This window comes from Acartia tonsa, chromosome 1 (assembly GCF_053477335.1).
Source record: "Acartia tonsa isolate MP-2025a chromosome 1, ASM5347733v1, whole genome shotgun sequence".
Lineage (NCBI taxonomy): Eukaryota > Metazoa > Arthropoda > Copepoda > Calanoida > Acartiidae > Acartia > Acartia tonsa.
The window spans coordinates 18,344,010-18,356,993 of NC_137260.1; the positions used below are offsets into that span (position 1 = coordinate 18,344,010).

The 12,984-nt window shown below is 30.2% G+C and overlaps 2 protein-coding genes across 3 annotated transcripts in view; both read right to left on the reverse strand.

Annotated features, from left to right (window-relative positions):
* The window catches only part of LOC145314481 (luciferin sulfotransferase-like), a 301,018-nt gene that overhangs the window by 58,655 nt on the left and 229,379 nt on the right, over positions 1-12,984 (reverse strand). The window lies entirely within an intron of this gene.
* Positions 1-12,984, reverse strand: part of LOC145314240 (tropomyosin-1-like) — an 80,132-nt gene that overhangs the window by 5,421 nt on the left and 61,727 nt on the right. The window contains exon 2 of one of the 2 annotated variants that reach the window (XM_080154080.1): positions 502-587. In XM_080154080.1, the coding sequence (XP_080010206.1) occupies positions 502-582 (81 nt within the window). In that variant the 5' untranslated portion in view covers positions 583-587. Of the gene's footprint in view, positions 1-501; positions 588-1,244; positions 2,678-12,984 lie in introns of those variants that run through there. The other variant, XM_080154081.1, reaches the window with a different exon arrangement.

The following is a 12,984-nucleotide window of genomic DNA, read 5'->3' on the forward strand; positions in this document are numbered from 1 at the left end:
TAATCAATAAATGAAGGAAGAAATCGATCAATAAAAAAAAAACAAAATAATTTTATATCTGTCTGTTGTTTTGGACAGCTTCCATTTCTATAAATTTGTCTGTTTTTCTGTCTGTCTATCTTTACCAACATCCTAATATTCTCCGTCATTACATAATTTTGTTCTAAAACTATGCCAGTTTATCTATCTACTACCAAGGACGATCCTAGAGGCATTTAGGGAAACTTAAGAGATAGGGGGGGGGGGGGGTGGTAAAGTTGACCCTCCACTTTTTTGGTACTGATATTTTTCCAGGGGTGATTTCAATTGGGAGGGTGGAGGTACATTTTCCCAAAATTAATATAAACCTTCCCTGGATCTATAAGAGGCTTCACTGAAAAGGGGAATCATAACGGTCCAGCGTTTAGCAAGATCTTAAGGCAGATACACAGATACAGACAATCATCCTGCTACTTTTAAACAAGGATATATCCATCTATAAGTCTATCTATCAGTACCCACCTCCTCGACAGCGTCCATCCTGTCACACAGGTTGTCCTTCTCCACCTTCATGGCCTGAACCTTCTTCTTGATGGCCTCCATCCTACCTGTCAATTACAAATTCACAAATTAAACTACTATTCTCTAATATTTAAAAAAAATAAAACCCACACTTCCCTTGATTGGACAAAGGGCAATATTTCGAAGGTTATAATTGATATCAATTTTTCAAAAACAGAAATTCAATTGATTTAATCCAATCAATTCTTTTATTTTAAAAAAGGGATAAAATATTTATTTGATTGGTACTCAACTCATTGTTTTTAAACTATATATTTTCAGGGTAGTTTAAATTTTTTTTTATAGAATTAAAAACTTAACAGACTTAAAGATCAAGCTAAAATTTATATTTTTGGCATATCTGAACTTTAATGTCTTAGAAAATTGAAGCTCAATCATTAAAATTATATTGCTTATTGATTTGAAAGAAAAAAAAGAAACCATTGCATTTATTGTCCTAATCTGATGACTATGCAAAATTCCATATAAAATTTTGCTTTCTATTGATTCCAAGAGCTGCTATTGAAAACATTGGGGTCAGATCCATCATATGTTTTGAAGAAAAAACTATTTTGCTTCTAGTTTGTTTGCAAGTGGAAATACTGTTCTATAACTGTTAAATGAAAGTGTAAATATATCAAACTATCTATCTTATCTATTTGTTTATTTCTATCTTTATTTCCTATATTCTATCAGAGAAAAAGAACAAAACAAATATTTATTGAAGATCATCTCAGTCTACATAGCATATGTAAAATGACATGTTTACAAAACTATTTGATTTTAAATTTGTTTACAGTGTAACAATAATAAAAATAAAATATGCATCATCTTTTTTTTCTTGTGTAAACAACTATCACCCACTCTTTCCTTATTCAGAATTCAGTATACTAAAGTATCTGGCATAGCATGTGTCTGTTTGTCTATCAAAGGTAGTTTAGTTTTTACCCAGGCAGCCTTTAGCCTAGTATTTGGTTAGATTAAATAAAGTAGAGTTTACCTCCATTTTCCAACAAACTAAAAAATAGGAATTCTTTCTAACTAAAAAACATGCAATTTCGCCAATTCTATTACAAAAAGTGGTAAGGATTTTTTGCCTGAATCTTAGGATTTCAATAATTACTGAAGTGACTGAGTTCTTCTTTTAGTTGAAACTTCACATAGGATGGGTTAAGGTTATTTCAGTTTGAGATTTAAGCCTTGGGAATATAATTTTCTGCTCCCTTTGAACTGACCCCTTTGGATATAGAGCACTTATAGCAATTCCTTAAGTATTGAAATAAAATGTGTTAAACTCTAATTTTCTGAATATTTAAAACAGTTCAATGCTCCTTGTCTTTGGCTGAATGATTTATCATACAATTTACAGTGGGGGGTTTCAATGTACTACTTTTTAATTGTGCTTTCTCATTCCAGTAATTGTTATTTCATGATTTGCAAAATTATGTTTTTATAAAACATGTTTTCTGCCTGATTTAGATTTCTTTATAAGATGTAAATTAAAACATTTTCATATGTGTTAATATGTTTTCTAGAAGATACTTTAGTGAACAGAATTCATGTCATAATTCTCACTTAATAAAGTGAACAAAAAGTGGAGAGAGTGATAATTGTTTCCAGGGTTCATTTGTTAAGGAAATTTCATTCATTTCTAATATTTCAACAATTTTTGTTTGTCCTAATTACTCAAAATTAAGAACAATCAAGTTTTCATAAATTTTATCTAGTGTTTAAAATCACAAAATAATAAAATGATCAAACATTTAGTGAGGTTATTACATTTTAAATGTATTTGTTATCTCAAATGTCATTCATAATCATAAAAATTTTTATGTACTGTTAAAAGTTTCTCATATTTGAAAATTTTTCTTACAATCTAGTAAATTCAAACAATCTTAATGAAAAAAAAAATTTACAGTGTATTAATGTGAGCAACTTTTTGAGCAAATTTTTTCTGTGTTTTACAAATTATACAAGGCAGCAATGAATACAATTTATTACGGTGTATGAAATGATTTATATTTGGCGCAGTTTTTTCTTAATAACCAGACATCTCAGCAAATGTTTGGTCCAGCTCCTCTGTGATTGCCTTGAACTTCTCCTGTTCTCCCAGCAGCTCGTCCTCCAGACGGTCAACCTGAAAAAAGGATACAGTTAGAAAATCCATCAAAATCTTAAAGTTGTTATAGTAATTGCGTTTTATGGTAGATAAAGTATACAATACAAATTCATATTTCTAAAATACATACTAAACTTATCAAAATTAGGCTTCATAATAATGTTAAATGGTGATATCATGACAGCTTTATAAAGAAAATATTTTGAAAAAAAATCACAAAACCTCTAACAATACTGCAACTGTATTTTATGAAGTACTAAGAACATTAATTTATAAACATACAAATTTTTGCATACATTTAACATACATTTTAATATGTATGAATATATATTTCAGGGAGGGAGAGGTTATTGGTGGTTAAATCAGCATTCTTCCCCCAAATTACAATGGACTAAAAAATTGGGGTTGCATTAGGAGATGTTTTATCTTCCATTGTCTCATCCTTAGATTTTAAAGGTTAAATCATTACCTAATTCATAAACAGGGTACCAAAGTCTTAGATTTTTAAATATGTATAAACATTTAAAGATGCTGATTTATTCTTCACCTATTACCCTATCATAGATCCCTGTTTAAATTTATAGTTTATAATACTTGTACATATTAAGTACAGGATTGCATATAATATACTATAATTTATTATATTATTCTAGAGATATTTCAGATAATACATACCAGCATAAATTCTTTAGGTGCAATAGGAAATAATAAAATTTTAAGTATAATTTTTATTTTGAATTTATTCATTTGAAAGTTTATCAATTCAGCCTTGATATCTATATCTATTTCTTTCTGTTTTTCTATATGTTTGTCTATCTATCTATTTTATCTTTCTGCCAGTATATTGTTGTCTATTTATTTTCTATACATGATTGAAATATGTATCTATCTATTTAAGAACATCTGTAATTCTCTCTATTTCCTTTTCCTTAGTATTTTGTTTGAAAGAGTGGTAACCTCTGGATATTTTGTTCTGACCCTACTTTACCACATTACGTTTGCTGCAGAGCTGTATATTCAAGCAGATGTAAACACAGAGAGAGGGAACTATGGGCTGTTTATTACACTTATTATTCTTATTCGTTGGCTTAACAACTTTGGGGACTTTCGATTGGTTGGTTTTTTTTACGTTAAGTGTTTAAACGTTTCAACCACTAATTTTAAAACACAGAAGGGTTAAATTTGTATATCATTTGGTGGGAAAGTACATCAATTTATTGGTAATTGTCTTATCCCTTTAGATCCCTGGCTTGGCTTCGAACAAAGTCAAAGTTATCCAAGTTTTTAGATTAATGTAAAATCAGAATATATTGTAAATTATAGAGTAGCTTCGCTACTAAAAACTAGTTCAATATGTTAGTTATGTATGTTTAATTTTCAGCAATTAATTTCTTAAACTTTATAACATTGGAAAGTTCTTACGGACATGTAAAACCTAAGTTATGGAGTAGCTTCTTAAATTTTCAAATTATCCACCCTTATATAAAACTTTGAAAGTCTGTATGGAGAGGTTTATATTTGAATATGGAAACGAAAAGTTAAATTATTTGCCCTCGCAAATAATCCTTCCTTATCCACCTACAGTCTTCCTGTCTATCTATCTATATCTGTTTAACTATCCATCAATCCAACAATTTATAATGAAAACAAATTTCACATGACTATAGTTTTATTGCACATCTTTTTATATTAAATTCATCTATTCCATCAAAATTCTCAATCTTATCACTGTTTTAATTTTTTTTGCCAGTCTAGGTCTACATGACTGACTATCTATCTACTTACCAAAGTAAATGTCTCCTATCTATCTATCTGTAACTCATATATTGATCATTGTTAATGCAAAATTGCTCACATTGAACTTAGGTCAAAGCTTCACTGAATTTGTAAAGAAAAAGATTAAAAGATAGAAAGATAAGAGAGATAGAGAGAGGAAGGAGAAAAAGATGATAATCTTTATACAAAAATTTTTTTCATGCAAAATGTAAACTCTATTTGTTAAGTAAATATTGTAAATCTTTAAGTAAATATTCCTATTTAAGTAAGAATTTAACATTGAGAAATATTCACAAAAAAATGTTCATCCTTGTTTAATTTGCATACAATTGTTTAGATTGTATTATTCAGTATGCATACAAATTATTGCTCTCTTGTTATCTTCAAATTAATCTATTACTTTAATTGTTTTGTTAATTATGCCGATGAACGTGAGAGTGATACAATACTGATATCATCTTCAACAATATCTATTTATCTTTCCATTTTATTTAGACAATTTCAGGGTATAACGAATTAATATTCTATTACTTGGATGATGCACCAGATTTTCATGTACTCTGATAAAGTGATTCTCGCAGCAGGCTAATATAACGATACCCCCTCATCTACCCTTTTTGCCCTCCTGAATAATTTACAGAATAATTTTAATGTTTAGTCTAAATTATATTAAATATTTATCTTTTCATTTTAGTTATCATATAGTATCATTAATTTCTATTTTTTTTATGAAATGTATCAGAAAACGCTTTGATAATTTTTTACTGGAATGTACATTCAACAGTTTATCATTTCAAAACGATAAAAATTTACTTTTACAATCATTGAGATTTAAATAAATTAATTTTGAAAGTGTAAAAAAAAACGGAACCTCCAAAAATATTCATCTCACAATCTAAATGTATAAAAAATAATCAATAAGAAGAGATATGCCATACAGACATACAGCCATTGGGTTCCTCACAGACTTGTCTAGTCATTAAATGAATAAATCATGCAGCTTTGGTCATCAACTTTATCTAACAAAAACATAAAATATTGTTTTTATCATAAAAATTTGAATATTTTTTACCACCAAATAGTTTATTCATAAAGAACTCAGGAGAATTTGTATTTTTGTAAAATTCCTTTATTGCTATTTTAAGAATGCTTTTAAAATATTTTTAGAAAAAGGGCCATTTTAAAATATTGCCTTTTATATTGAAGCAACATTTCAGAATGCTCTTAGAGAATTTTTGGTATTAAACTTGAATGCTTTTTCCAAAGATTGATTAATAAATTAAAGGTATAAATAAAGATAAAATTTTGCATTTTCATAAATATTTTTTGATTCATTAGTTTATAATAATTAAGAAAAGTAAAGCAGTTAGACAGGACAAAATTTAGCCTCATTTTTACAAAATTTGAAAATAAGTTTTTAAAATTTGAAAGAACATCCTTATAATAAAGTAACAAGATGTCTGTCTTCTGTCTGTGTGTCTGTCTGTTTATACCAAAGGATCTCGCTAACCGTTAAACCTTTATGGTTCTCCTTTACAAAGTGGCATCTCATTGGTCCTTGGAAGGTTTGTAACTATTAAGGGGTAGGGTAAGACAACCCTCCCAAGGAAAATCACCCCTAAATTATGGTCTCTAGGGGCGTAGCCGCTAGCATTAAATAAATAAATAGGGAAGTACTGATTGTGGAAGGAAGAAGCACATACAGGGTGCGCCACATAAATCCGGACTTTTTCTTATTTTTAAAAAAATGAACATAAAATCGTCAATTTTAAAGATTTTATTGAATTTTAAAAACTGGGAAGCAAACTAGTTATATGACTATTAGATTATTCAATAAAATCGCCGCCAGCCTCAATCACCGCCTCTACCCGCCCCCTGAACCGCCCCCAGACCCTGGTCACCATGTCCCTGTCCAAGCTGGCGAAGTTCTCCTTCATTGTGGCAATGAGGGAGGTCTTTGTGGTATGGGCGCGTCTATTGGTTCATGCTTTAATGGCGCTCCAGGCCCAAAAGTCAATTGGATTAAGATCGGGGCTGCTGGGAGGCCATATCTCCTTAGGGACGTGAGTAACTGCAGGATCCAAATTCACCCATCTTTCAAGCTACTCTTCGACACGGCGGCTCTCATTTGGGCCACAATTAAGCTAGAACAACGTTCAATACTTTTTTGGAAATGGCATGAAGATTAAGCTAGGGTTATCATCGCAACACATAGTCTAAAACGAGTTTTAAGGTTACAAATGGGCCCATGTAGTCGAGAACCGAGAAATTTTCACGATTTTTGACGTTTTTGACATCTCAAAATCTGCCACGTTTCACTTTGATGGTGTACTACAGCCAAGCCATTTCAGATAGATTGCTCTAGTCTTTTCTAGTGTCTTACTTGTGTATCTAACAGTATCCCCAGCAAGTTGCATAACTCTACCTCACCTACAGATGGGCTGAGGTCACATTTAGTGGGCCCTAGTCAAGAATCCAGGGTAAACTATCTGCGCGTTTCGATTCTGCCATGTTGAACATAAGCGCTGCCAGCTCGGAGAACACGTCCTCCATCGTCTAAAAATTTTTATGGCCAAAAAGGTAATTACCCAAGCTTTTTATAGTGTGGTCAAACGTCATAATTGGTCAAGTAGTTTTGGTGCTATGGCCGTTTGAAAAAAGTCCGGATTTATGTGGCGCACCCTGTATATGTGAAATATGCCAAGATGAAAAGATCATATGTTCCTTCATATCAGTCAAAATTTTCAAGATAGCAATTTTTGATAAAAAGTAAAATGAAAAAATTTGTAGCAAATGATTTTTATGTATCCTTCTTATGATGTTGATAATTTAATACACAGTGTTTCATTGCATTATTAAAAACGAGAAAAGCATACTTTATGATTGAAACTCTACATATATACATAGGTTGCTTTATAAGTTATTTTACTATTAAAAAAAATTAAAACCTAATAATTCTAGCAACCAATACTATGCTTTCCTGATAATATGTTGTTTTATATGGATATACTCTGTGTGTGTTGGTATGCATAATAATTCTACCAACCAATACCAAGCTTCCCTGATAATATGTTGTTTTATATGGATATACTCTGTGTGTGTTGGTATGCATAATAATTCTAGCAACCAATACTATGCTTCCCTGATAATATGCTGTTTTATATGGATATACTCTGTGTGTGTTGGTATGCATAATAATTCTAGCAACCAATACCTAGCTTCCCTGATAATATGCTGTTTTATATGGATATACTCTGTGTGTGTTGGTATGCATAATAATTCTAGCAACCAATACCTAGCTTCCCTGATAATATGCTGTTTTATATGGATATACTCTGTGTGTGTTGGTATGCATAATAATTCTAGCAACCAATACCTAGCTTCCCTGATAATATGCTGTTTTATATGGATATACTCTGTGTGTGTTGGTATGCATAATAATTCTAGCAACCAATACTATGCTTCCCTGATAATATGCTGTTTTATATGGATATACTCTGTGTGTGTTGGTATGCATAATAATTCTAGCAACCAATACCTAGCTTCCCTGATAATATGCTGTTTTATATGGATATACTCTGTGTGTGTTGGTATGCATAATAATTCTAGCAACCAATACCTAGCTTCCCTGATAATATGCTGTTTTATATGGATATACTCTGTGTGTGTTGGTATGCATAATAATTCTAGCAACCAATACTATGCTTCCCTGATAATATGCTGTTTTATATGGATATACTCTGTGTGTGTTGGTATGCATAATAATTCTAGCAACCAATACCTAGCTTCCCTGATAATATGCTGTTTTATATGGATATACTCTGTGTGTGTTGGTATGCATAATAATTCTAGCAACCAATACCTAGCTTCCCTGATAATATGCTGTTTTATATGGATATACTCTGTGTGTGTTGGTATGCATAATAATTCTAGCAACCAATACCTAGCTTCCCTGATAATATGCTGTTTTATATGGATATACTCTGTGTGTGTTGGTATGCATAATAATTCTAGCAACCAATACCTAGCTTCCCTGATAATATGCTGTTTTATATGGATATACTCTGTGTGTGTTGGTATGCATAATAATTCTAGCAACCAATACTATGCTTCCCTGATAATATGCTGTTTTATATGGATATACTCTGTGTGTGTTGGTATGCATAATAATTCTAGCAACCAATACCTAGCTTCCCTGATAATATGCTGTTTTATATGGATATACTCTGTGTGTGTTGGTATGCATAATAATTCTAGCAACCAATACCTAGCTTCCCTGATAATATGCTGTTTTATATGGATATACTCTGTGTGTGTTGGTATGCATAATAATTCTAGCAACCAATACCTAGCTTCCCTGATAATATGCTGTTTTATATGGATATACTCTGTGTGTGTTGGTATGCATAATAATTCTAGCAACCAATGCACAATTATTCGGAAAATGAAGAAGGCTTGGTTCCACTAGAGGAAAGATAGAGCTCTCATATACTTTTTTGTCATGATGATTTTTCATCAGTTTAACATATATTCATAATTTTATATGGTATAATCAAAGCTTTCTAGTAGATAATTTTAATTCCAATAACATCATTTGTATAAGACAAATTAACCTTTAAAATATCAGGGTCACTTTTATAACATTCCAACAATTAATTAACAGTAGAATTGTCAAATCAGATTTAGTTAATTGAATTAAAAATTTTCATTGACGGTCTAGTACTAATGATTTTTCTTTTCCCCATGCTAGTATCCCTAAAAATACTCCTTCCCTGCATCACGTCTATCTGTGGTTTCCTGTGTTGCCCATTCCCTATTTTTATTTACCCTTTGAACCACACCCCTGTATGGTTCTCATCCCTTTTCATGCCTCGTCAATTTTAAGATGTGCCTGTCCCATTTTTACACTTTTCTCAATTATAATCTTTGAAGACCTGAAAATTTCATTATGTTTTTATATTCTAATTTTTTTGTGAATAAAAGTTAATTTAAATAATTTATTAGCCTAAATCTAATCGAAGATTTTTCTGTAAATTATCTTGAACTTTAGCTAAAGTTAGATGCCAAAAATCTTCATAAGCAGCATTAACAAGGTAACAATACTATAAATGAAAAATGAACAGTAAACTGTATTACAGTAACGACATGAAAAACTAATGTCCTCATGAGTAAATGTATTTGTTCATAAGCACACTGACTAAAAAAAGAAGAAAAACCAAACATAATGATATTAATGTTTGAACCAAAAATGCTCTAAATTATGTACATAAACAGTAGTTTATTTTAACCAAAGATTGCTTCCAAAAAGTCTAACTGTTCAAAATGATCTTATATGATTTAATTAAATTCAGCTTATGTTTTTGATTACATTTTTGTGTTTTTGATCCTATTTTGGGTAACTCTATAAAAGTTAAATTTTGAAGAAAAATTTAAACATATTAGGTCTTATATATCACGTCGCTTATATGTAACCTTTTATATGGCCACTTTTATTGAAATCGCCATAATTTAAATATAAACAATTTGCTCCCATTTTTTAATTTTAGGTGAAAATATCCATAGATATTGAAATTTTTTTGAACTATTTAGGATTTAGAAAGATTATTTTAGGACGTTGATTTTGTTTGTGATTTATCCGTATATATAAGTTTCATGATTTTAAAATTTGAAGAACTAGGTAAATGTATACGATTTTGGCAGGTTGCATGACAAGATAGAGTTTCTTTTACCCATAGGCCATGCCATTTCCTATATAAACTCCTAAAAGTTTAGACGATTTTAAGTGATTTTTGAAAAGCAGACTTTTCTATAGTTATTAAATGTAAAGCTTTTTTTTTTGTATAATTAGGATCTGTACGTCCGTTCGTCCGTCTCAACGTCAATGTTAGCTCTTTTCTTTAATTTAGGCATGTTAGAATTGTCCTATCTTTGGATGATAATTCCTGTAACAATAAGGTATGGTTAAAAATTGTACTTTTATCAAAATCTGAACATATTAATGTACTAAATACACTCAAAATAAACTTTGAGTAGTTTGACTTCTTAAAATATTTTTTTACAGTGTGCCCTGCCCTCTCTGCTCCTTTCAGCAGTGTGCTTTCAAATCATAGGCTTCCACAGGATTTATTCGGGGTTTAGTTGATTAGGCCATTCTTATTACTTAAATCAGTTCATTTTTAAAATTGTTTTATCTGACTTGTTTGGCTTACTATAGACTTTTGATATTTCTGTAGCTTTTATCTTAATAATTTTTTTACAAGAAATATAAAGAACTCTCTTTAATTTTGATTCTAAAAAATTCAGGCGTCTAATGAAATAGTCTACATAAAAATTTAGGTGCACATCGCTAGTCGTCGCCTATTGTAATTTATTTTTCAAGACAATACAACACCATAGCACCAACTAAAGACACGCCTTGATTTTCATTTTTAATTGAGTGTATAAGATAGATATTTTAGACAAAAGTGATATAGAATATACGTGATTATCATGACAGGCGAAAATTTGTCGTCAATTTAGCTTGCTGACATGGAACTCACGTATTGGTCAGTTGGTTCATTCAGTAGGAAGGGAGAGGATGGGGTGTGTCGTTATTTTAGACCGCTGCGAGTTTCACTTTATTAAGGAATATGAAAAGATCCAAGTAATGATAGAAAAAGTGTCACTAAGGTACCACGGTACTAGTCGCATGCAGATCAGACAATTTTTTGACCACATTTTCCCCATTTGAAAAAAGTCGGTCAAATCGCAAAAAAAAACATCAATTTAAAGCACTCTCATTTTCCTCTTAGTCCCCTATATTAGGTAAGATGACTTTTCGACTGTCTGACTCTTTAGATAACTTTTTCATTATATAATGTGAGATTTAGGACACAAGACGCATGACTCATATGTAACTTGAATTAGTTATCTCGTCTTTATTTCTATTTTACGTCTATAGTAGCTTTTACATTTTAACATAAATTTAAACATCTATTTTAATCATCAAGAAGCGCACAATTTGATTCAAACAAAAGTAGATAGAATAATTCAAAAGAAAGAGAGAAAAAACGATAGAATAATGGATAGACAGAATGATAAATATATAGATTGAGGAATAATTTAAAAGAAAATATGAAATATAATAAATTAAAAAATCCACAGATCGTTTGTGTACAGAATTTTGAAGTAAACCATTCAATATTCCATTGACCTATCCCTCCTTTGTGTCAGACGTAGAATAAATTAAAGAAAAAGAGTGGAAAAAATGAGACGAGAGGAAATTAAATTTATAGGAAAAGGATAGAAAGCAAAAATTTGAAGGAAATCGAAAAAAATCAAATATTAGATATTTTTTATTTTGTTTTGCAAAAGAGAAATTTGAATATGTTTCAATTCAACAAATCCGAATAATTAATATTATCAAAAATTATCAATAAGAAATACGAATAGTGAAATAAGGTGCTTGACATTAATATCAAGGATGTTATCACGTATCACAGAAAGGACTTCAAGGTACAGGTTTTAGGTACTTTCAATGCTATACTTTAAATTAAATATTTACTACTTTATGTACAAGCTTCAAGAAGGAAACTTGATTTGTAATTTGGCCAGTAATTATTAGCTGTACAGGATTATCATTTTCTCACGATTCATCCTCCTGATCTACTTGAATTTAATATAAGTAATAATGAATGAATAATAATAAGTATATTTAATAACTGTAAGTAGATAATTTACAAATGTAAGCTGAATATATTTAATCTTCAACTTGGAAGTCTTATACTGAAATACAATTTCAATATTTTAAAAGTGGCTAAAACTGTTATATTATCGACATTAAAGCTAATCCGCCTGATATTTTCTGGGATATTATTTTCAATATACAGGTCTTTCTTATACTAGTGATTAAAAAAATACTGGCCTACCATTGGTCAATTTAACTTGTATACTGCCTATCATTGGTCATTTGTATTGAATGATGTCATTTTTTAGGCACTATCACCAGTTTCTTAGTAATGGTAAAAGTAGTCTATGTTGTTATAATGAAAGCATAAAGTTCAACATAGATATTTACTACACATTAGTTTATATATGAATAAGGTATTAATGTAAGTTTTTGTATGCCCGGAGGGAGGGGACATTAGACTGTAAATTACACTGGTAACCAAAGTTTTATAAACACGTTCTCGACTTAGGACTTTCATTAAATTTTGATTGGTTAGTACAAACTAGCAGTGTTCAAACTCTATAACTTTAATCTTAATCAATAGAAATGGTTAATTTTGTTTATTATAATTTAACGTGTACAAAAATTAAATCTCAATTGTCTATTCCTAAGATACCTGGTATGTATGTAATGTATATAGCAATGTATTTTAAAGTTATAAGTATATCCAAAGGCGTGTGATTCTACTTTATCGCAAAGTTTCTGAAAATTTTTCTGCTGCAAATATTATACTTAACAAGGATGACAACATCCATAAGTAGCGAAGCACAAAAAATCGTCGATGGGAATACGTACAGGTAGATTTAAAAGGTTTTTACTAAAATCAAGAATAGATTTATTG